This window comes from Globicephala melas, chromosome 19 (assembly GCF_963455315.2).
Source record: "Globicephala melas chromosome 19, mGloMel1.2, whole genome shotgun sequence".
Lineage (NCBI taxonomy): Eukaryota > Metazoa > Chordata > Mammalia > Artiodactyla > Delphinidae > Globicephala > Globicephala melas.
In genome coordinates this window covers 18,076,769-18,101,944 of record NC_083332.1, presented here as the reverse complement: position 1 = coordinate 18,101,944, position 25,176 = coordinate 18,076,769, and the positions used below count along the sequence as shown (strand labels likewise).

The 25,176-nt window shown below is 43.0% G+C and overlaps 2 protein-coding genes across 9 annotated transcripts in view; one reads left to right on the top strand and one right to left on the bottom strand.

Annotated features, from left to right (window-relative positions):
- Positions 1 to 68: 68 nt before the first annotated feature.
- PDCD5 (programmed cell death 5) lies at positions 69 to 8,528 on the top strand. Of its 2 annotated transcripts, XR_009559912.2 has the most exons (7): positions 69 to 225; positions 1,143 to 1,180; positions 3,833 to 3,894; positions 5,347 to 5,438; positions 6,298 to 6,369; positions 6,684 to 7,156; positions 8,388 to 8,528. XR_009559912.2 is itself a non-coding variant. In XM_030874497.3 (6 exons), the coding sequence occupies exons 1-6, from the start codon at positions 160 to 162 to the stop codon at positions 6,729 to 6,731; spliced, it is 378 nt and encodes a 125-aa protein (XP_030730357.1). In that variant the 5' UTR covers positions 69 to 159; the 3' UTR covers positions 6,732 to 8,124. The 2 variants fall into 2 exon arrangements, 1 of the variants encoding a protein (XP_030730357.1); XM_030874497.3 differs by lacking the exon at positions 8,388 to 8,528 and having other exon boundaries at positions 6,684 to 8,124.
- Positions 8,529 to 9,517: 989 nt separating this feature from the next.
- The window catches only part of ANKRD27 (ankyrin repeat domain 27), a 52,279-nt gene continuing 36,620 nt past the window's right edge, over positions 9,518 to 25,176 (bottom strand). For 6 of the 7 annotated variants that reach the window (XM_070044140.1, XM_060288600.1, XM_070044142.1 and 3 more), the window contains 8 exons: positions 23,681 to 23,803; positions 16,608 to 16,805; positions 15,806 to 15,925; positions 14,489 to 14,650; positions 13,336 to 13,447; positions 12,373 to 12,451; positions 12,112 to 12,184; positions 9,518 to 10,867 (listed from right to left, as the gene is read on the bottom strand). In XM_070044140.1, the coding sequence (XP_069900241.1) occupies positions 10,601 to 10,867; positions 12,112 to 12,184; positions 12,373 to 12,451; positions 13,336 to 13,447; positions 14,489 to 14,650; positions 15,806 to 15,925; positions 16,608 to 16,805; positions 23,681 to 23,803 (1,134 nt within the window). In that variant the 3' untranslated portion in view covers positions 9,518 to 10,600. Of the gene's footprint in view, positions 10,868 to 12,111; positions 12,202 to 12,372; positions 12,452 to 13,335; positions 13,448 to 14,488; positions 14,651 to 15,805; positions 15,926 to 16,607; positions 16,806 to 23,680; positions 23,804 to 25,176 lie in introns of all 7 variants that reach the window. The other variant, XM_070044143.1, reaches the window with a different exon arrangement.

Sequence of the window (25,176 nt, the reverse complement as noted above, 5' to 3'; positions counted from 1 at the left end):
GGCTGGGGCGCGCGGCGCGGCTCCGGGCTGGATTGGTGATGCCTGGGAGCTGCGGGCGCCTGCGCAGTGGGGAGGGTGGCGCGCGCGCTGAGGGGCTGCTAGCGGTCTCTCGAGTGGGCTAGAGCGTGGCCGCGGCTGCTCGCTCCGGACGGCCGCACCATGGCGGAGGAGGAGCTCGAGGCGCTGAGGAAGCACAGGTTGGCCGAGCTACAGGCCAAGCACGGGGTGAGCGCGCCCACCCCCCCGCCAGGCCCGTCCCCTGAGGGGCGCCGCCTTCACCCGAGGTGGAAGGCGCGGCCCCGGGCGGAGGCTCCAGGCGCCGACGCCCCAGCTCTCCCCGCGGCCGAGGACCCCGCCTCCGCCGCCGGTGGCCTCCTGGTCGCTTCTGAGCAGGCTCGGCCCCTCTCCCCAGTGCGCGGGGTCTCGGGCGGCCAGCGGACCATGTGCTGCCCTGGGCGGGTCGGGCGCGGGCCTCGCCCGGGCAGGGGCTGGTTCTCGTCCGGGCAGGCATTGGTCCCAAACAGAATTCTCAGCCCCTCGGGTCTCTCGGTGCCTTTAGCTCGTGGATCTAGCCTGCTTCGACTAGCATTCCTGCCGAATGTTTTCTAGAATTTAATTGTTCCGACCCAAGGGTCTGCTGTGTGCCAGGTGCTGAGGGTACAGCGGGGAACATCGCCTGATGGAGTTGACAGTCCCGGGGACGGCCGGGCACTAAACTAATCCCGTAGCTAAAACGCCCAAGTAAGGGCTCTACTGCAAAGAGGAAGGGAGTAATGTGTTAGGGGTGGAGTGGGATGGTCTGGAAGGAAGGGCTGTTTGAATCTTCAGCGTCCCCAATACCGAAGCACATTTTCTTTTACAGAAATTATTCTTACCACGTAAAACACGGTTTCGTAGAGCAAGGACTCTTCTCTCTAATGGTTGTTTGTATTCTAAAACATTCTCTTAGATTGTGATGTTAGAAGCTTATCAAAACGTGGTAGTAAGTGGAAACTATCAGTTTGACTTTTGTGAGGCCCGGCTTTGAATTATTTGGTAAGCCGTCTCTACCACTGCAGGAGCCTGTTAGGTATCAGAAAGAAAATAGGAGTTCCTGTTTTTTTCCTCTGTGAAATTACTAAAAGATAAAATTGTTTTTTCAGGACCCTGGCGATGTAGCACAACAGGAAGCGAAGCAAAGGTACGGGCTGGAACTCTGAACTGTTTTTTGTTTTTAATGTAGTGGCTCTTTTTTTTTTAATTAAGGAGTACTTGACATACAACGTAAGTTTCAGGTGTACAGAATAATTATTCCATATTTGTACATATTGTGAAATGATCCCTACAATAGGTCTAGTTAACATCCATGACCACACGTACTTGCAAACTTCTTTTCGCGTGATGAGAACTTTTAAGATTTACTCTGTTGGCAACTTTCAGACAGGCAGTATAGTATTATTAACTGTAGTCACCATGCTGGACATTCATCCCCATGACTTATGTATAACTGGAAGTTTATACTTTTCTGATAATCTGCACTCATTTGGCCCACCTCCCAACACCGATCTCTTGGTCTGTTCTCTGTGTCTGTGGGAACTCTGAACTTTCTGAAGGATGGTTTCACCAAATTTTTTTTTATTTTAGTCACCTTAATAGGTGTGTGACTCTTAAAGATCTTCCTGGCATAGTGATTTTTCCAGAAATCATCATCACTGTTATTATGTTTGTTAAATAAACATGTATGGAATCCCACATTACTTATTACTTTGTATTGCAATTACTGATAGATGTTTCTCTGCTAAACTGTGATTACCTTAAAACCAACATAATCATAAGACTACCTCACAGGTATGTGGTGAGGATCGCAGGGGTACAGTGCTTCACATTTAGTAAGTGCTCAGTAGTATTAACTGTCATTCTATTCTCAATGGTATTTTATCCCAGAATATCACAGAGCACCTCACACTTGGCAGGTTTATTGAATGAATGCCTAGTTACCCCATCACGCTACCTTTTTTTAATAACAGATTTAAAAAAACCCACATAAGATAAAATTTACCATCTTAACTCTTTTTAAGAGTATGATTCAGTCATATGAACTATATTCTCATTGTTGTGCAATTAATCTCTAGAACTTTTTCATCTTGCAAATCTGAAACTATGCGTATTAAACTCCCCATGCCCCCCACCCCCCGCCCCATACCTCCCAGGGCTACCTTTTAACTCATTCGTTCATCCAGCGAATACTGAGCACCTGCTCTCGGTCAGGCACTGTGTTGTGTCTACAGAGATAGGCAAGGTGGAGAAGGTTCCTGCCCTTGCGTAGCTTACATTAGAGGGAGAAGACAGCTGGTAAGCACCTGGGATAGTGCTAAAAAGAAAATAAAACTACTGCGTGAATTTCACTGATTATAAGAAGTGCATTTTTCACATTCTAACATATCTGACATTCGAATGTCTCATAATTGATTGCTCTTGTCCTGGATTCTTCCAAAGAGGATTTACTTTTTATTCTGCCATCACGTGGGTCATTTCTAACCTGAGACCTCTTAAAATTCACTGCTTGAGGGCTTCCCTGATGGCGCAGTGGTTGAGAGTCCGCCTGCCGATGCAGGGCACACAGGTTCGTGCCCCGGTCCGGGAAGATCCCACATGCCGCGGAGCGGCTAGGCCCGTGAGCCATGGCCACTGAGCCTGCGCGTCCGAAGCCTGTGCTCCGCAACGGGAGAGGCCGCAACGGTGAGAGGCCCGTGTACAGCAAAAAAAAAAAAAAAAAAAAAATTCACTGCTTGAGGTTCCCCCTTTCTCCACACTGGTGCTGTGAATTCAAACAGCAAACCTGCAAGACTACAGCTTGAAGTTCAAATTCTCAGAGACACTTTTTTCTTCACTCAGGGCCAAGGTCATTGCACGCACACTTCCTTGCTGTTCCTTTCTGCATAGCGGGTTTATTTCTTGTTTACCATGTATTGAGGATGTTGCTCTGGGATGATACCCCAGCTATGAGTGAGGGTCTCCTATTAGACACCTCATCTAGGGTGTTTTTCATTCTTGGAGATACAGAATACTATAGTGTGTTTTCTACTCTGGCCTCTTAGAGTTAGTGAAATGTAGTCATAGTTCGTGGCAGGGTTGCTGTACTCAGGAGTGATAAGGAAATGGCCTATGGAAGTGGGCTTCAGTCTGTGTTCCGTGAACCCCAGAGCTCCTCAGATGCGGGCAATTAGTAGGCACAGCCAGCCCGAGCTCCCCTTCGAATTCAGCCAAAGAATCTCTGCTTTTGTCTGTGTTACGTATTAAGTTCCTTGAAGGGCTTCATTTGAAAAACAATTTCTGCTTAAAAAAAGTTTGAAACCACTATCCTGTGAACTTGAAATAGTTCCTACTTGGATAGGTAGGAAGATGCAAGGATAGAAGCAGAGTTATAATTTAACTCCCCTCCCAACCCAAAAACTAGAACTGAGAGTCTGGAAATATGGGATCTTGTCCTACCTTGGCCACAAGTTACCTGTGTCTCCTTAACATTTCCTCCATGGACCTCAGCTTCTTTATCTCTAAGAAAATTACAGGGATTAATCACTTGGTCCTTGTAATTGCCTGAAATCTCACTATAAATTTCTAGCACCTCTCACTAGGTACTTAATAAATGTTTATAATCGTGGTTGAACTGAAACTCCACTCTGATTAGGAAAATGTGAAGTTTTACCTTTCAACCTCACAAAATATAAAGATATACACTCACAAAATATAATGCTGGCCTTTGAGTGTAATAGTGGATTCGTTACATTTTTCTGTGTTCAACAGGAATGCTGACAGCTTAGTTCTAATTTTGCTTGACCTGTTTTTGTTGTAGGGAAGCAGAAATGAGGAACAGTATCTTAGCCCAAGTTCTGGATCAGTCAGCCCGGGCCCGATGTAAGCATCTTCAGTTTTCTTTATTTCCATAAAATTGGCTTGAGTTATTTGAATGGGGAGATATATATGAAATTGTTGCTATCTCTAGATTAAATATTTGTTTAACCTTAAAACGTGAGATACAGATTATTTGTAAGAAATATTAAGTTTATAAACCTAAAGAAATGTACTTAAATCATTATTAGAAGTACCAGCTCCATTCTCTCCTACCAATGAGATGATCTCCAAGTGCATACAGTCAGCCCTCTGTATCCGTGGAGTCAGAATCCACAGATACAGAGGGCTGATAGTACTACACCATTTCATATAAGGGCTTGAGCATCCTCGGATTTTGGCATCCTCAGGGGGTCCTTGCAGGTACAAAGGGACGACTGTATTAGGTAAAATTTATAGGAAACAACTCTTAAATCGAGTCCGTCACAAAATGTTGCTGGTAGATGACACGGGTGATTGGGGCTCTGGTTTATTGTACAGGCAGACCTTGGGGGTATTGCAGCTTTGGTTCCTGACCACCACAGTAGAGCGAGTCACACAAATTTTTTAGTTTCCCAACGCATATAAAAGTTAAGTTTATACTATACTGTAGTCTATTAAGTGTGCAATAGCCTTATGTCTAAAAAAAACAGTGTACATACCTTAATTTAAAAATACCTTATTGCAAAAAAAAAACCTTATTGCTAAAAAATGTTATAATCATCATCTGAGCCTTCAGCAAGTCACGATCTTTTTGCAATAACATCAAAAATCACTGATCACAGATCACCATAACATATATAAGAATAATAATAGTTCAAAAATATTGTGAGAATTACCAAAATGTGACACAAAGACATGAAGTGAGCAAATGCTATTGGAAAAATGATGCCAATAGACCTGCTCCAAGCTGGGTTGCCACAAACCTTCATTTGTGAAAAACACAGTATCTGTGAAGCTCAATAAAACGAGATATGCCTGTATTCTCCATTTTAGTGTATGTTTTTTCATAATAAAATTTTTCATAAAAACCATGTAGAAAAACATATTAAGTGATCCATCAGAATGAACCAGTATCTTCTGTATTGTAACTCGAAGCCCAGCTTAGAAGAGGCAGGCCTAGATGAATCACTATGATTATATATGTGTAGTAGTATATAAATTGCTTTTCAGAGGGCAATAGTGCTTTTTCTTTTTTAAGCATGGAGCTTAGAATCTGAGGACCCAAGTTTAATCTTGGCTCTGCCACGACCTCTGTGTGGTCTTGACTGAGATTGACACAGCTGAACTCAAGTTTTCCTCGTTTTTAAGAGGAGTAACAATAGCATCTGCCTTATCTACCTTGCTAGTCTCAAGACATGAATAAATCTGAAGGGCTTTGGAAATGTCAGTGCTTAGTTTCAAGGTATAATATAAGTGCATTTAGTTCTGACTTCTTTGTGTATGTGTGTATATAGACTTTTTTTTTTTCCTTTTTAGTAAGTAACTTAGCACTTGTAAAGCCTGAGAAAACTAAAGCAGTAGAGAATTACCTTATACAGATGGCACGGTATGGACAACTAAGTGGGAAGGTAAGCTTGGACTGCCTTGAGGCAGTTTTAAACTGTTGTTACCTACTTTATCAAAACATTTTCAGAAGGTCAGTTTTATCTCTTTCTGGTTGCAGAATTCTTGTTGAAGCAATTTTTAAAGGAGAGAATAGTTGTATCTACCATCCTTCCTAAAAGATAACTCATTGTTTAGTTAGTTCTAAGTGCTTCTACACTGGAAACAAGGTTTGTCAGTAATACTAATTAAAACAAGTAAAGTTACGCTTGTTTTGCAAATGAAGAGGTGCTAAAATTCCTGGTTATTATGTGTGTTGCTGTAATGCCATGATGGGTATATTCTACATTCCTGACCTTGCTTCAAGACCCAGATGAGCCCCACCTGCCCCACCTGCACTGGGAAGCCCTCTGCCGCCACCGCAGCCTACAGGGGTCAGCCCGCCCTGAACCCCTTACACTGAGAATGTGTGTGGAAGAGACAATGACTGCTTCACCTTTTTTGAGTGACTCATCTCCTGCTTTTAAGCTTCTCAAGGTTTTAGGGGCAGAGATGGTGTATCTCCGTCCCTGACACTTAACACAGTGGTGTAGGTGGTTGTCATTGTCTGCCAGTGGTGATGAAGGTGTTCTTAAGTACCTGTTAATTTTGTATTTTTCGAGGAAGCTAACTGATGGATACTTTTCCTCCCTCAAATGAAGACTAGCAGAGCAGATTTTATGTGGAACTTAAACCAAGAGTTATAGCCAGTGGCTTCAGCCTGCTGTCCCACTCTCCTTGCCTCTTGACCTCTACCCCGCACCCCGGAAGGACTAAAACCATGCAATCTGCTGAGGTCAATTCTTTGTTTTAAAAAAATACTGTTTTTCTCTATGGTTATCCTAGGTATCAGAACAAGGTTTAATAGAAATCCTCGAAAAAGTAAGCCAACAAACAGAAAAGAAAACAACAGTTAAAGTAAGTTTCCCCAAATGCACACGGCAAAAGAAAGATTGATATTTTAAATAAGCGTTGCATCTGCATGTACTGTATCAAACATGTTTCAGCCCATAGACATTTTCATTTTATAACACAAAGTTATAAAGTTTGGGGAGAAAGGCTGCATATATTGAGGGCCTAATTTTCAAGGCTCTTCTATTGTTTTGAAACACTAAGTTGTTTTAAAGACAGACAGAAATGTCTCCCTGTAGTAGGTAGAAATTTGTGTTCTCAGAAAATCTGAGTTATGCTTTGTGAAACATGTTATGATACTCATTTAATTTTCCCCCCAGTTCAGCAGAAGAAAAGTAATGGACTCTGATGAAGATGACGATTATTGAATTTAAGACGTCTAGAGACTGGAACTTAATGGAGCAGTTCTAGGACAGATAAAACACTTGGCTGAAGTTCAGATCTCGATGGGATGTTTACTTTGTTTACTGTCTATATGCCTTTTAAAAATAAACTTGTTATGCAAAATAAAACAATTTGGACAGACTTGTTTTAAAACCATAGCAGAATGAACAGAAGACCTGCATTTTCAATTTTTTCCTTTCCTATCAAAAGCTTTTGAACATGTGTAGCAGCATGAATTGTAATTGTGACATTAGTGTTAGGTGGGAAAGTGGCCTTAGCAGAAATAGAAGCTGCTCAATCATCTTCAGTAAAAAGAAGATAGCAGTGTCCAGTAACATCATGGGATTTAAGACTCGTGGATTAAGCTGAGTCAACTTTAATATTTCCAAGACATAGGTTCTGAAAGCAGGTAAGCTATTTTTCTTCCTGAAGATAGTTACTTACATTTAATGTGGGAAAATTCCTAGCTTCGGTTTCATTTATAATATGCTTTTCAAAGGCATTGAGACTAAATTATCTAACAAATATGACCCCTATCCAAACAACCTCTGTAACTAGAGGATACATCCATTGGAAAAAAATTACCAAAATAACTGAGACATGCTGGTAATATACTTCAACACTAGTAAACATGTTTGTAAGAGAAATGATTTATAATGATTCAGATCCAGTTGAGACAGTTTAGTGGTTAAACATTTTGGTAGAAATGTTCTGGGTCTTCACTGATAAGGTTGCAGGTAACTTAAATGTCATCTCTTGGGACTTTCCCTGGTGGCGCAGTGGTTACGACTCCGTGCTCCCAATGCAGGGGGCCCGGGTTCAATCCCTGGTCAGGAAACTAGGTCCCACATGAATACTGCAACTAAGAGTTCGCCTGCCACAACTAAGGAGCCCACCTGCTGCAACTAAGACCCAGCGCAACCAAATAAATAAATATATTTTTTAAAAATGTCATCTCTTATATTGTGCTTTACTCCCACCAGGTTATGAAAAACTGCTCATAAATTTAAATCGTAAACTTAACTCTAGGAAGTTCCCTGGCAGTCCAGTGCCTAGGACTCGGCACTTTCACTGCGGTGGCCCGGGTTCAATCCCTGGTCAGGGAACTAAGATCCCGCAAGCCGCACAGCACAGCCAAAAATAAATAAATAAACTGAACTCTCAAGTGAGCTGTTTGGTGTAAACTTGTAGATAGATGTCTTAGTCCTGGGAGGCCTAGCCCTGGAGGAAGTTCATAACATTTAATGAGATGAATAGGATTAGTAGCAGGAAAGTGATGGGAAATGTGGTTTACAATCCCAATCTCTGCTTTAGCTAGCACACTGCTGATACATGTTTAAATTGTATTTGAGATTTTACTATGTTTGAGACTTGAAATTTGTAACCATAGATGCTGAAGAAAGTCAGTGTTAGAATAAAGTGTCTAGTATTCCTGAATAAACGAATGAGTAGAACCATTAAGAACATCAAAAATTTTTCAGAGTAACAGAGTAAATCATCAAAAGTAAAATCTGATCAAGGATTTTGAAAAAAAAAAAAATCCCAGTTACAGGTACATATGTTTTATGTCTCATTTACATAGAAATGCTGGAGGGAGACTAGACAATTCTCAGCAAGTTGCTACACACTTTCTCTTGCAGAATAACCACTGTCCTGATGGAGCTGCCAATGTGAATGTGTTTAAAGATTGTCAACCTCCCATCCTTCAGAGGTACGCGAGAATGGAAAATGACTCTGTACAAGGATAGAGGTTCTTGACTGAGTCAAGGGGGTGGAGTACGTTTCCGTCCACGGGGTGGGGGGGTGGTTATTCTCAGCTTTCTAATTTAACTTTGAATTCAGAACATTCTTAAACGAAACAGAAATTTGGGCATTACCAATGTCTGAATTGGCAAATTTATTTTTAAGTGGGAAAGTAACTGGAGAAAAACACAAGTGTTTTTAAAAATCATTGAGGTAATCACTTCAGATCGCTCACCCTGCTGATTACCAAAGTAGCTCAAGAGGAATCTTCTCCCCTGAGACTGACAGTCCCATTCGTGGCATTTACATCTCCAGATGAAGGGCACGCTGAGCCGGAATCTGCCAATTCAGGTGACACTGCCAGCCAGGGCCTGACCCCAGCTCTGACGGTGCAAACAAATTAGCCCCCTTATTATTTCCATGAACCTGGCTCCTCATTTGACAATTCTACCAGCCAGGACAATTGTTAGAAATTAATTGGGGGTATATGTGAAAGTTTTCAATATTATATTGCACCACCCCCAAAATTCGGTGGTGTCAAATGTATGTATGTGAACCTTGGAAATGGCGGTGCTGATAAGCCGCGTAGGGTCAAGTTTCTTAATTAGGATGGTAGAGAAGCACAGCAACTTAAGTCAATGAGGTGGTTTTGATTAAAAGTGGGGGAAAGGAGTAAAAATAGAACAAAGAAACTTACAAAGCAACAGTGCTTGTTTCCTGTTTGGGCTAAGAAGCTGTATTATATTCGGTTTTGCTCTTCTGATGTTAAAGGAAATTCAAACATCCTTGTGGCGGCCCTAGACACCGGGCTTACTGGATTAGGTCAGCCCTACTCAGGGTACATGGGTAATGCTCTCCGGATGATCCAGTTTACATGCTTCAGTCGTACTTACATCTATAACTGAAAAATAAAATGTATCTCCATCCAATGGGGGAAGATTTTTCCATGTACAAAGCACATGTTCACAGCAGAAAGGCTGAGAAACACACCTCCCTAGCAAAACAAACTCAAAAAAGTACACCGTGACACACTCAAGAATCATAAAGTTTACTGTTTCTTTTCCATCATTTGGCACATGTCCAAGGCACATTAGAAAATTAAAAATCATAAATTACTTTGTAGAAAAATAATCAGCCCCTCCCTTCTGTACATACGCAAGTGTTTCCAAGAACGTGCACAGAACCATTTTCCTATTACAAAGTTGTTTGAAAATGTACTCTGGACAAACCCATGTTTGCAGCTCTAGACCAATTGATAACAAAAAAATGAGTATAAGCTATAGAAATTTATAAAAAGGAATAAATGGTAATAAATTCTAATTTAAGGTAACTTTGACCTGGTTTGTGCTGTAAGTTTTGAATCTTTTGAATCAAAAGACTAAGAAAAGGTGTGCCAAGTCTACTGTCTAGTTCAGGAACCATCCATCAGGTGTGACATTTAAGGGAGGCTCTTAATGGAAAGGGATTTTCCCAGAGACACTGCTACAGGTGTATAAGTGCAGTGATCAATTATCTGTACTTAATTTTTTAGAAGAAAAATTATACCCAACTTTCCCCACATACATAGTGTAGAACATGCCATATGTGTCCTTTCAACTAAAATGAGCATCAAAATGGCATTTAGGCATCTTTGGGTTCAAGTGTTGCTTGCAAAGGGACATTTTTCAGGTCCTATCTCCTTCATTCCAATGCAACATTTCCGCCCGGCCTCCACGGTACCATGAAACCTAAATTGCTTTTCTTCAGCTTATCGCAGAGGGAGGAATTCTTTTAGCTGTGGTTTGCAAGTTTATACACATCCCAGAGGTCTAGCACCTTTCAGTAGAAGGAGGTCAGAATCTGGTGATGAAACCTCACTGTAACCAAGGAACCCTAATACATAAGAAGAAGCGTCTTAAGGATCTGGACACTACTGGAACTTTTGTCCATTCCTTTTCAAGTGTATCCATTAGCTTTGAAGAGGAAAGAGATGGTGATAGCTTTTTGTTGTTGCATTCTTTCCATCTGCCACAGAAAAGCTTTCAGGACCTTTCTGCTTTTCTCTCAAGACAAACAGTAAGTTTGTTTAGTTCTAAGCTGTACTCAGGCTTGGCATCTTCTTGTTGAGGACTCACTTCTTGGCAGTAGATAATTCCTTATTACTATTAAGATTGGGAAATGCTAGCCTCTTGGGAGCGGTCAGGTTGCCAGCAGTCTCTGGGCCCTTGGGTACAACCGCATCATTGACTATGTGTCTACGGAGCATTTGCCTTTGTCCAGGAGCAGTTTGTCTCGGTCCAGGCCTCTCCGGCTGACCATCGTTTCCTTTGTCAGCTGTCTGAGAGCTGCTCTGGTCTGGCAGGTTATTCTGCTTCCGAGTGACTCTTTGCCTCCCTGGCTAAAGAAAGGTATGATTCAAACAGTTCACATTTGTGCTATACTTGAAACAACCCACATAATAACAGCTCCCATAGAGTGCTTCTATGTGCCATCCAATGTGCTCAGTACTTTCCAGGCATAATTTCAACTCTTAACATCCCTGCGGTGAAAGTATGACATTTGCGCACTCCATGTATCAGACACAATGTAAACGCTTTACATGTTTTCACGTTTAATCTTTACAACTCTAACAAGTGTGTACTATTGTTACCCCATTTTACATACAGCTGAGGAAACAGGATCAGCAAAAGTTAAGCAATCTGCCTTAAGTCCCCCAGCTATCAAGGGGAACGCTAACACTTGATTGAACCCAGGCAGATTTCAAAGTTTGCAGGTTTCCCAGCCAGCAGCAGGTCTATTAGCAAAGCCATGGAAGATTAACTATGAAATCAAAATGAGTCATCTTAACAAAAATCACTAATTCTCTAAAAGATTTAGAACTTCAGTGTATTTGTTCCAACAAGCCTATGCCACACATACCATAAATTCGATTTCTCATAAATAAGGCATATATTATATTGGCAAGCAGCAATAAGAAAAGCCGTGTTTCAACACGGTCCTACTGTATAGCACAGGGAACTATATTCAATATCTTGTAATAAACTATAGTGGAAAAAACGTGAAAAAGAATACGTAACTGAATCACTTTGCTGTACACTAGAAACTAACACAACAGTGTAAATCAGCTATATTTCAATTAAAAAAAAAGCCAAGCCAAGCCATGTGTTCAGAGAAGGGCCACCTAAAAACACCACAGAACGTAAAGCAGGAGAATTAAACAGTGCTATAGGAAGACGGCCACATACAGAGTTGTCTATACGAGCAACTTTACACCATACTTGAAGTTTTTTACCCATCTATATACAAATGTGTTTTCTTCCTTACATTAGTGATTAACACATTAGTGAATTTGCTTCCACAGGAAAATGTGAGAGAGTTCATCAGGTATGCACACTGTACACTGCAGCATCTTTCCATGCAATACAACTAGTCCCCACTTTTTCTTCACTTTCCTTTCTCAGCTCAGAAACGCATTATTAAATATAACAATAAGTGACCATGCCACTAAGGAACTCATTTTAATTGTTAGTAACTCTTATCAGTGAAGGGAATAATGAAATGAGAAATGTGTTTACCATGGATTCGTTTTGAAAAATTCAGGCTTGAAAAAGTAAGATTATAAGCCAGTGTTTAATAACTCACCTCATGCAAAGAATCTTCAGCAAAATTAGGGACACTTCTATCTCTTGCCATAATCTCCCTTGAGGTCCTTCCCCTGAAACCCAAAACAAACTAAAATAAACGTTAGGGATAGTGGTGCGAAATACTCTGGTTGGCCACGAGGCGGCAGCATTTGATGAGTGCAGATTTATTTATAACCCATTAAAGCTGCATATAACCTGCTTGAGCTGTAAGTAAAGCTAAGGTCAAAAGCACAGAAATCAACTCGAATCTTATACTCACTTAAACTGACCAACTGAGTGGACAAAGTAAAACTGTCTTGTAAAAGGTTCATCTGGTAGATCATACATTTTGGAGTTCCCTGTAGATAAAAGGATAAACATCTGAAAACTTCCAAACTAGTTTCAGAATTGTTTAAAAATTATAGCACAGATGCAAACTTTCAACCTTCTTTTTGTTAAAGTCTAACAAAATTTAGGAACTTAAGCACTGCATTTGATTACAGAAACGTATTAGTAGATACCTATTTATTACTGTGTGAACCCCCATGAAACAAAGATAAATCCTTAACACACTGATATTCCCCAGGCACAGCCAACTAGGGTGAGACAGCCTCAGGATTATCCAGATGTGTGAATGGGCTTATTCACATTACTGCATTGCAAACTACAACTGCAGTTTTTTAAAAAGTTGAACAAGGACCCCATCTAAACTGGAACAACTTTTTAAAAAGAGGAAAATACTTCAGCCCCACCCCTGTTTAGCAGCTGCTGTTCTAATGACCATCTACCTCTGTACACCTGCAGATTAACAAAGAATTCTTTAAAGGTAGCATTTACCCCAGGTGTCCAGGAAGTGCTGAGAAAAAGGCCTGGATTCAGAACATGAGACATGAAAGAAACTACCAGAGGTGGTTCCTCCTCCCTGGTTGGCGAGTAGAGGCCTGACCTTCAGGGTAATGCCCAGAGTGTCCATCTTACCTCTTTAGGGAACATCGCAATCAAGCAGAAAACCAGTATCCAAACAATGGATGGAAAAGGATATTACGTACATTTCTGGATGAAATGTATGTTACAGGACGGATGAAACAGGATATAACGTGCATTTCTTTGGTGCCTATATCCCACCCCCAGTCATGATTATAATTGTTTTACATTTACAATTAAGTGAAAACCAGCAACCAACGACTCATGAACTTCCAAATAAACCCAAGTTGAGAATTACAGAAAGGATGTGAGTTCTTACATTTTTTCCTGATCTTGACAGTAACGTACTCGTTGTGGTCTGTTTCTCCAACATCATCTAACGTGGCCACACAGCTTGGTACTACCTGAAGCAATTCCATTATTTTTGAATTCTACAATGTGAAAGGAAAAAGGTAACAGTAACGTTCTGTATGCTTTCTCAGCAGGTTATTGCCTGGTTTTGATCTAAATGTCAGTGTTGGCATGGCTGGGCAGAAAAGCTAAGAAGCAGCTACAGACAAAACTTTGAGGCCATAAAGCCTAGTGGTGAAGAACAGCACTGCATTTGGGGGCTGGCTCTGCCCTCTACTAGGTGGTATTCTGGGCCCGTGTTTCACTGCTCTGTGCAACTGGGTTGACAAGAACAGGATCTATTACTGTAGAGTTATCATGAGGTTATCAAGCGCCCAGCACATAGTAAGTGCTCAATAAAAGATATTCATCATTTGAGAAAGTGCTAAATTGAAAGTATAAAATTTTTCAATTCTGTTAAGAAACACAACTGAAAATTAGAAATTAATATACTAAGCCTATAAGTAGGTTGGATTTATGGTGACTTTAATATGTCAGTGGTGTCATTTAACAGCCTAGTAGTTGTCTACCTGAGTAGGAAACTAGATAAAGATTCAACATGGCAAGAGGAACAGTAAAGAGGTCCCTCCTTTAGTCTCCTCCTATTTCCTCACCATTTCTCCATGGCGCACGTCCACGCACTCGGAGGGTAGTAAACCGCACATCATACTTCTCCTTACAGAACTCAAGGTTTGTTCGCTAACTGCACACCCTCCCTCGTGCTGCTAGGACCACAGGCATATTCCCAGTGCAGGGAGGGTGAGACCAGGATGCTGTGTCAACCTGCTCTTCCCCGCGAGTACCTAACTGCTGGACTGTGTGCCAGAGGCGCCAAGGCCTGTGGTGGGTAGGGGGCACGTCTAACCAGGCCTTTGAAAACTGCCCCAGCAGGCCGCCTCTGATCAGGTGACCAAGGACCAGGGATGCAGCTACACTCACAGACTTCCAGCACACCTACTCAGCCTGGCACGGCAAGTCAGAGGTCTGACTACTGCTCTTTCAGATCTGGTTTAAACACAGGGGATCCCCGTGAGCTGTAAGGGAGCCTGGGATGCTCTCAGCAGTGAAGCGCTCCCACCTACCTGTTCAGCACAGTCTATAGCTGTGCACTGCCTCTTGTTCAGGACCTGAACTGATGCTCCATGAAGCAGAAGCAGCTCCACCACGAAGACGTGCTTTTCTATCACAGCCTCGTGCAGTGCTGTGTTGCCCTTATTGTTAGAAGCATTAATGGAGGCCCCATGCTAGAGAGAGAAACGGCACAATGAGAAGGAATGTTGAATCGATGTGGTACCTATATGGGTGTGCCCTATAACATTCTTTCAACTTTTCTGTATGTCGGAAATTTTTCTTAAGATGTTAGGAGTAAAAGTAATACTGAGGAGAAAAGATTTATGTACAAAGATATTCATGGCAGCATTTATCATTATAACAGGAAAAAAAATAAGTCACCTAAATGTATTGAGCAGAAACAGTTAAAAAAAAAAGACCATGGTACATCCATAATTATGCAACCACTAAAAACTGAGGTTTTAATAAACAATTTTCGGACTTCCCTGGTGGTCCAGTGGTTAAGAATCTGCCTGCCGATGCAGGGGACGTGGGTTTGAGCCCTGGTCCAGGAAGATTCCACATGCCGCGGAGCAACTAAGCCCATGTGCCACAACTACTGAGCCTGCGCTCTAGAGCCCGCCAGCCACAACTACTGAGCCTGCCCTCCTAGAGCCTGTGCTCCGCAACAGGAGAGGCCACCGCAATGAGAAGCCTGCGCACCGCAATGAAGAGTAGCTCCCCCGCTCGCGGCAACTAGAGAAAGCCCGCGCACAGCAACGAAGACCCAACACAGCCAAAAATAAATAAATAAATAATAAAATTAATTAATTATAAAAATTAAATAAATAAAATAAACAGTTTTCTATGTTAAGTTAAAACAAGATAGAAAACAATAGTGATCTAAACTATGCACATTTTTAAGAAGTCACCAAAGTTAGTTGCCTTTGAGAAACAGGGTTATGGAAAAGTTGGGTTTCTCTCTACTTTTAAAAATTCTACAGTCAACACATATACCCTTTATCAAGAGAGGCAAAAAGGAGCAGTGACATAAAAGGACATTCAGCTCACACTGCAGGTGACAATTCAACTGACCTGGTTAAATGAGGCAAGATCCAAACCTTAGCAAAAGCGGCGTCTCAGTCCTTAACTCTGCATCCCTGATGCAGCTCGGACGCTGAGACCCCATTACTGCAAAGCTCCCCACCCCAGGGCTAGCTTAAAGCAAAAGCCAAGCGGCCTCCCTCCCCGCCCCTCCCCGGTGCGCTGCCAGAGGCCCGCCACGTGGCGGGATGCCCGTCACCAAGCCGTGTCAGCAGCTCCTGGGCTGGGGGCGAGGGGGTCCTTACCTGCAGCAACAGTGCCGCAACTTCGTGGTGGCCTCTGGAACAAGCATAAAGGAGGGGTGTGTTTCCACTTATATCCTTTTTATTGGGTTTTGCATTAGAATCTAGTAGACATTTCACCACCTAGGTCGGAGAAGAAAAGTGTTCAACTTTAATTAAAATTTGCAGGGAGAGATCATCTAACTTGCTATTCTTTTGACTTTTCTGTAAGCTTATCTAGAAGACTCTTAGATCCATGTCTGACCCTCAGGAGAAAGCAGACCAGTGAAAGGGGAGGGATTAACATTTGCTGAGGGTCTTGTGTGTGTGGAGGTGGTGTACTAGGCACGCGTGTTTTTCATTTAATCATTCCATCTCCTCTGTGGAGGGCTGTAATTATTACTCCAGTTTCACATGTTAGAAAACTAATGCTAGGCATTACCCAAAATATGATTCCTAGCTTTTAAAACCTTACAGTGGAACTAATAAGGAAAAATGAAAAAATAGATACTGAACTGTTTGGCACAGATGACCAACACCCAAGAATCAGAGAGACAGCTCTCGGCTGGGGTCAGAATCAGAATGACAGCCTCTGTGCTGCCAGACGTGAATGCCAGTGGGAGGGGGGTTGGCTCCACCCCCAGAAGCCCCAGGGTTCTGTGTTCTGTTGCTGAGTGGTCCTACCGTGTGCATCTCAGAATCTCGGCGCCGGGAGGAAGGAAATGGGCCCATCCTCTGGGCCGGTAAGCAAACTCTTCCCTCGGCAGCACTCCTGCCAAGTGAGGTTCTAACCCTATACACGCTGCGCAAGAGCCAGGACCCATACCTGGAAGTGGCCCTTCTGGCAGGCCAGGTGGAGTGGGACGGCCTGCTCTGCGTCTCTGGCCCCCACACTGGCACCGTGCTTCACGAGGAGGAGAAGGAGGTCCGCCCGACCATGCAGGGCAGCAACGTGAAGTGGGGAGGAACCATCCTGGCTGGTCACATTCACACCAAGCCCACTGGCAGGAATCTTTGCCAGCTTCTAATAAGTGCAGAATGTGGAAACGGAAATGCTGTTAGTACTTAAGGAACCCGGCTGAAGGAACTGAAGCCATCTGTCCCTCACAGCCCCTCTGTAAAATCTGGAATCACAGCGGCATCCTGAATCGGGTTGCCCACAGGTGAATTACTACTTTAGAAAGGTATGATACATCGAAGGATTAACCTCTGTTTTCAAGAAAGCAAGTCCCCTACAATGATACCGTTTTATGCCATGGCAATTGAACGGGGAAGGCAAAGTCTGACAGATGGTGCTGAAACAACTGGACATCCACATATGGGAAAACTGCCCATCAACCCTTACCTCACACCAAACACAAACACTAAAATGCATCACAGACCTAAATGTAAAAGCTACAACTATTAAACTTCTTGAAGTAAACACAAAAGAAAATCTTTGCAACATTGGGATATGCAAAGATTTCTTAGATAAGACACAAAAAGCAAAAGCCATAAAAGAAGTTTGATAAACTGACTTAATAAAAATGTTTAATGTTTGCTCTTTGCATGAGGCAAGTAAGAAAACGAAAAGGCAAGTCATAGAAGGGCAGAAAAATGTTTGCAAATATGTGTATCTGACAAAGGACTTGTACCAAAAAGAACTTAAAAGCAAAACAAAACAAACTCTTACAACTCAATAAGACAATCCAACTTTTAAAAAAAAAACAGGCAAAAGGAAAAAAAAAATAGGCAAAAGATGTGAAAAGACTTCACAAAAGAAGACGGTTGAATGGTCGGTCAATGAGCCTATAAGATAACATCCGTAGTTTTCAGAGAAATGCAAATCAAAATCAGGAATCACAAAACCAAAGGGTCAGAAAGCAGGTCAGTGATGGTCAGGGGATGCAACATGCAATATGGCAAACTTCAACGGGGCAGGAAAGAATATTTGGGTGATAGAGATAGTCTACATTTTTACTGTGCTGGTGGTTACACATTCGTTTGTCAAACCTCAGAAAACTGTTTGCTACTTATCTCTGAAGTTCACCTTCATTTTTATCATGGAACTTCCCTTTTATTCACAATGGTTTTAAAACCAGTCATGAGGAGATAAGAACAGTCCATCAGTAATTAAGAGGGCAAACAAAACAAACCAGTAGAACTAAAAACAAACATTAAATTGTGATGTTGAACCATATATTTGATAGTGGAATTAATATGTCAATGTTTTCTGTGATTGATCAAGGATTAATACTTGGGTTATCTAGTTCACTTTTCGATGATTAAAAATGTTATCTCTTTAAAAAGCTATGCTCAATTTAAAGGGTGAATTTTACTGTATATAAACTATACTTCAAAAATCAAAAACAAGCAGATGAAGAAGTAGAAGGGAAGAACATGAGGAAATACCACTGCACACTTACCAGAATGGCTAAAGTTAAAAAGTCAAAATACCAAGTGTTCACTGGGATTTGGGGCAACTAGAATTCTCACACCCTGCTGGCGGGAATGAAAAATGCTACAATCACTGAGGAAAACTGGTCATTTCAAGTTAACATATACCTCCTGCATAACCCAGCAATTATACTCCTAGGTAATTACCCAAGTAAAAATATATTTACACAAAGAACTGTACACAAATGTTCACAGTTGCTTTATTCACAAAGCCAAAAACAGGAGACTACCAAATGTCCTGATTCCAGGTGTTGCATGTAATCAACGGTTTATTCTTTATCGCTGAACAGTGCCCCGTGGCATGCCCCTGCCTTACTTTGTTTGGCAGTTCACCCACTGAAGGACACGTGGGTTGTTTCCAGTTCGCGGATACTGCAAATAAAGTCGCTGTGTACATTTGTTTACAGGTTTTTGTGAGAATATAAGTTTCCATTCCTCTAAGATAAATGCCCAGGAATGCAATTGCTGAATCATATGGTAATTACATGGCAATTCTATGGCTAGTTTTATAAGGAATTGACGACAAACACTGTTTTCCATAGTGGCTTTTATATTCCCACCAGCAATGGATGAGTGAACCAAGTTCCCCACATCCTCACCAGCATTTGGTGGTGTCACTTTTCACTAATTTTGATTTTAGCCATTCTGATAGGCACATAGTGTTATCTCACTGTGGCTATAATTTGCATTTCCCTGATGGGTGGTGACCTTGAACATCCTTTCATGTGCTCATTTGCCATATCTAAATGCTCCTCAATGAAATGTCTCTTCATTCCCTTTGCCCATTTTCTTATTGGTTTGTTTTCTTTCTTTACTAGCGAGTTTTGAAAGTGCTTTATATTCTAGATTCTGGCCCTTTGTCAGACATGTGGCTTGCAGGTATTTTCTTTTTTTTTTTTTTTGCGGTACACGGGCCTCTCACTGTTGTGGCCTCTCCCGTTGCGGAGCACAGGCTCCGGACGCGCAGGCTCAGCGGCCATGGTTCACGGCCCCAGCTGCTCCGCAGCATGTGGGATCTTCCCAGACCGGGGCACGAACCCGTGCCCCCTGCATCGGCAGGCGGACTCTCAACCACTGTGCCACCAGGGAAGCCCAGGTATTTTCTTTTAGTCTGTAATCTGCCTGTATAGCTTCTTTGCATGGGTTTCCACAGGACAAGTTTACAATTTAGAAGTCCAACTTATCCATTTGCTCTTTATGGATCATGCTTTGGGTGTCAAGTCTAAGAACTCTTTGCTTAGCCCTGGGTTCCAAAGATTTCCTCCTGTTTTTTTTCTAAAAGTTTTATAATTTTACATTTTACGGTTAAGTCTGTGATCCATTTTGAGTTAATTTTTGTACAGGGTGTGAGTTTATGTTGAGGTTCATTTTTTTGCCTGAAGATGTCCACTTGCTCCAGCACTGTTTGTTGAAAAGGCCGTCCTTCCCCCACCGGCTTGCTGTCAGACCTCAGTTGACTATATATGTGTGGGTCTATTTCTGGGTTCTCTGTTCTGTCCCAGTGGTCTGTGTGTCTGTCCCTCCACCAGGGCCACACTGTCTTGATTACTGTAGCTACATAGTTAGCCTTAATATTGGGTAGAGCAATCCTAATTTATTCTTCATTGCAGGATCGTTTTAGATATTTTAGGGCCTGCACCTTTCCATATAAATTTTAAAATAAGCTTGTCTATGTCTACAAAAACTTTGTTAGGATTTTGATAGGAACTGCATTAAAACTGTAGATCAGGGCTTCCCTGGTGGCACAGTGGTTGAGAGTCCGCCTGCCGATGCGGGGGACAAGGGTTCGTGCCCTGGTCCGGGAAGATCCCACATGCCGCGGAGCAGCTGGGCCCGTGAGCCATGGCCGCTGAGCCTGCGCGTCCGGAGCCTGTGCTCCGCGACGGGAGAGGCCACAGCAGTGAGAGGCCCGCGTACCGCAAAAACAAAAACAAAAACAAAAAAAATACTGTAGATCAATCTGGGGAGAAATAACATCTTTACTAGGTTGAGTCTTCATGATCTGATATACCTAAGTATTTACGCATTCTGACTTTTTTCATCATTTTGTGATTTCCAGCATACAAATCCTGTCCATGTCTTGTTAAGTGTATCCCTAAGTAGTTCATATTTTTTTTGAGCAGTTGTAAATGGCGTTGTAAACATAGCATGTGCTCATGCATGTGCTAGCTGTCTAACTCAATGTGTATGTCCCATGCTAAGAAAATTAATTTGACTTTACAAAACAGATATAGTGGTGTTATCCTTTGTACTGCAAGATAATACTACCTTATTTAAAAAGCTTCACCATGGATGTCTCTAACCTAAGAATATTGAAATGACTTGTAGTTTTTCATTCACTTGTAGCTTTTTCAGCTACAGGGCACTGTGTACATTGGGATGTACAATTTTTCTTCTGTCCGCATGCTGCTGGATATGTACAGTCCAAAACAGACTTCCCCAAGGTGGGCTGCTGTGAAAAACAAAGGGATTAAAAAGGCAGATGATGTTTCAAAGGATGTGATGTGAATGAAGTAGCACAGCCCTCAGGCCCATCAGTGACTGTATGGCTGGAAGCAGTAACTGTGTCTTTGCTGTCCTTCTGGGCATTTACCCACTCTGCTCTCCCCCACCTCACAGTTCATTAATTGTAGCAAGAAACTGAATTACACACTGCAGCATCTGTTGAATTTATTGGATAAATTTATGTTCCTTGCTCTTTTAAAGCCTACTATCTTTTTCTCTTTTTGTAATTTCTCAAAGAGACACAAAAGTAAATTGCTTCATGCTGTGATTAAATTAAAACTATTCTTCTAGCCCAGTGGTGTGTTTAGAGTTTGCTCAGCGATGCAGAATAAACCGCTGATTACACACAACAACCTGGAAATGTGGCTGAGTGAACAAAGCCAATCCCCAAAGGTTCCATGCTGTATGATGACTTTTATATAACAGTTTTGAAATGACAAAATATTAGAACTGGAGAACAGATTAGTGGTTGGCAGGGGTCAGGGATGGTGGGCTGGGGTGACAGGGAGAGAGGTGGGTGTGATTATAAAAGGCAACATGAGTTATTCTCCTTGTGATGAAAGAACTGTTCTGTACCTTGAATGCGGTGGTGGACACACAAACCTACACATGTGATAAAACTAAACAGAATGCAGGACAGTAATGGAAATACAAACAAAAATAAACAAATGGGACCTATAATGAAACTTCAAAGCTTTTGCACAGCAAAGGAAACCATAAACAAGATGAAAAGACAACCCTCAGAATGGGAGAAAATATTTGCAAACGAATCAACGGACAGAGGATTAATCTCCAAAATATACAAACAGCTCATGCAGCTCAACATCAAAAAAACAAACAACCCAATCAAAAACTGGGTGTGAGGACTTCCCTGGTGGTGCAGTGGTTAAGAATCCGCCTGCCAGTGCAGGGGACATGGGTTCCAACCCTGGTCCAGGAAGATCCCACATGCCACGGAGCAACTAAGCCCATGCGCCACGCTACTGTGCCTGCATGCCACAACTACTGAAGCCCGCGCGCCTAGAGCCCGTGCTCCACCACAAGAGAAGTCACTGCAATGAGAAGCCTGCGCACCACAACGAAAGAGTAGCTTCCGCTCGCTGCAAAGAGTTTTTGAAATGACAAAAGAGAAAGTCTGCACACAGCAACGAAGACCCAACGCAGCCAAAAAAAAAAAAAAAAAAAAAAAGGGTGGAAGACCTAAATAGACATTTCTCCAAAGAAGACATACAGATGGCCAAGAAGCACATGAGAAGATGCTCAACATCACTAATCATTAAAGAAATGCAAATCAAAACTACAATGAGCTATCACCTCACACCAGTTAGAATGGGCCTCATCAGAAAATCTACAAACAATATATGCTGGAGAGGGTGTGGAGAAAATGGAACCCTCTTGACTGTTGGTAGGAATGTAAACTGATACAGCCACTATGGAGAACAGTATGGAGGTTCCTTAAAAAACTAAATATAGAATTACCATATGACCCAGCAATCCCACTACTGGACATATACCCTGAGAAAACCATAATTCAAAAATACACATGCAGGGCTTCCCTGGTGGCACAGTGGTTAAGAGTCCACCTGCCAATGCAGGGGACATGGGTTCGAGCCCTGGTCCAGGAAGATCCCACACACTGCAGAGCAACTAAGCCTGTGTGCCACAACTACTGAAGCCCGTGTGCCTAGAGCCCGTGCTCCGCGACAAGAGAAGCTACTGCAATGAGAAACCTGTGCACCGCAACGAAGAGTAGCCCTTGCTCACCACAACTAGAGAAAGCCCACGCACAGCAACAAAGACCCAATGCAGCCAAAAATAAATAAATAAATTAATTAATTAATTATTTAAGAAAAGGACACATGCACCCCAATGTTCATTGCAGCACTATTTACAATAGCCAGGACATGGAAACAACCTAAATGTCCATCAACAGAGGAATGGATAAAGAAGATGTGGTACATATATACAATGGAATACTACTCAGCCAGGAAAAGGAACGAAATTGGGTCATTTGTAGAGACATGGATGGACCTAGAGACTGTCATACACAGTGAAGTAAGTCAGAAAGAGAAAAACAAATATCATATATTAACGCATATTTGTGGAATCTAGAAAAATGGTAGAGATGAACCGGTTTGCAAGGCAGAAATAAAGACACAGATGTAGAGAACAAATGTATGGACACCAAGGGGGGAAAGGGGGAGTGGGATGAATTGGGAGATTGGGATTAACATATATACACTAATATGTATAAAACAGATAACTAATGAGAACCTGCTGCATAGAACAGGGAACTCTACTTCACCTTGCTGTACAGTAGAAACTAACACAACATTGTAAAATATACCACAATTAAAGAAAAAAACAAAACTAGACAGAACGCATAAATAAACACACGTGCAGGCATGCGCGCGCACACACACACAAGCACAAATAAAAGCAGGGAAACCTGAGTGAGACGGATGGTCTGTATCCATGGTAATATCCTGGTTGGGATATTGTACTGTGCTTTTGCAGGCTATTACCATGGGGGAAACAGGGTAAAAGGCACAGGGGTTTCTCTGTGCTTGGAGGGAGGGTCCTCCCGCAGAGGGTGCACCAACGTGAGCAAAGGCAGGGGGCAGGGGCTCTTGCCTGCATCCTCCCAAGGGACCACGGCCACATGGACGGAGACCCCCGGGCATGTCTGTTCATAAGCTCCTGCCTTGTGACTCAGGGGCCCTGAGAACCACTGAAACACTAAGCCCGCGTTCATGGTCCTGTTCCCTGATCTGCCCATTCAGAAAGCAGGCAGCCGGAGCCAGATCCTGCATGAGTGTCCACTTTCCTCTACCTTGAGCTGTATCTCAGGGGACACCTACAACCAGCCACTCGGCCGTTAGCTGGCTGAGAAGCAGACAACTTTCCTAAGGGGAAAAAGAAGAATTTGCCCATCCCCCAACGGAAGAAAAGCCAAACCTTTTGAGCTGGAGCACATTTGGGGCACTGGCACAAGGGGTGACAAAATTCAAGATCCACCGCCCTGACAGCATCCTCCGCTTCATCCGGGTCCTCCTCTGTCCACTCCAACAGGTAACGCACCTGGCGCCGGGCAGTAAGGAGAAATAGGGACTTAAAACCCATCCTCAGCTTCTTTACAAGTTATGGTATCTTAGACACACACACACACACACACACACACACACACACACACACACTTCTCTAATCAGGACGTATTGATACATTTCCTCAACCACCAAAGTAACTTATAAATGATGGCTGCTCCCTCTTGAGGATTCCAGGGTTCACCCATGCTCAAGCCTTTCTCAATCCTTTCAGTAGTGACAGAGAGAGACTGAGCTCCCATTTCTGCAGCTTGCGGCAGATTCTCTTCTTCCATCTTAAAAAGGGGCAGAGCGGTGTTGCTTCAGTGTGATGGCTTTAGAGCCCTGTCCTGGAGCATTTCGTGAGCACCTCCTCTTACGTCATCTAACTGTCCGCTTTCAACAACTGGTCCGTCTCATCCTACGGGGGAGGAGACTCACTCTGGGAGCCACTTGTTCAAGGCCACAGGATGAGGAGGTGGTGGCCAGAACCTAATCACAGGCTCTCTGATGCCACGCCAGTGTCCTTTCCACTTTAATGCCCTAGCCCACAGGTGAAAGCACCGAAAAGACCCTAACAGGTCAAATTTATGTTCCAGTAAACACAAGTTTCTAGGATATTAAACGTGAGAAAAGAAAACAACATAAATACATTTCTAGGCCTGGTTCTGAGCACTGAGGAAGTCAGCAAAAGCCTGCAAGGAGTGACAAAGGGCCCCAGGAAGACCCCGTTCAATCCCAAACATCCCCCGCTCCAGGTCCCTTCCACGTTTCCGACAACAGATGCTCCTCAGGGTGGAAACGCCAAAGCCCTCACCTGAACCGGGGCCTCACCTAACAGACTGGCTGGGATGGACCGGACCGAGGGCAGTTCCTCTTGGTGATTAGAAGGAACAAGACGGGGGTAAGGGAGCCGAGGGGCGGCAGCTTCGGGCACAGAGCAGACGCATCATGACGCAGGGATGGTCACAGTCTCTTCTCCACACTGGCTCTCGCCGCGGCTCACAGGGAGCCTGAGACACTCTTTCTTTGCTTCCCCCCGAGAACACTGGGTGCCCTGGGGCTGGTCTCTCTAGGAGAGCAACAGCCAGATCCAGACGCCTGTGTCCTCCCCCCGCCCCGAGTAACCACGCGTCAGGCTGAAGGATTACAGTGGCCTCTGGGCAGAGGCTGAGACACTGCCAACTACCTTCCGATTCTCAACACCCCGCAGGCTGTGGTGATCAGATGCCAGGAACTGCTGTCCACCACCTCAAGCTCCATCACTGGCAAAAAGCACTCTTGAAATACACATCCCTATGAAGCGCTCTTGTAAATCTGATCCACTCAGGCCTCCTAATCTGGTAAGCGCTAATTTACCCCTCCTTTTAA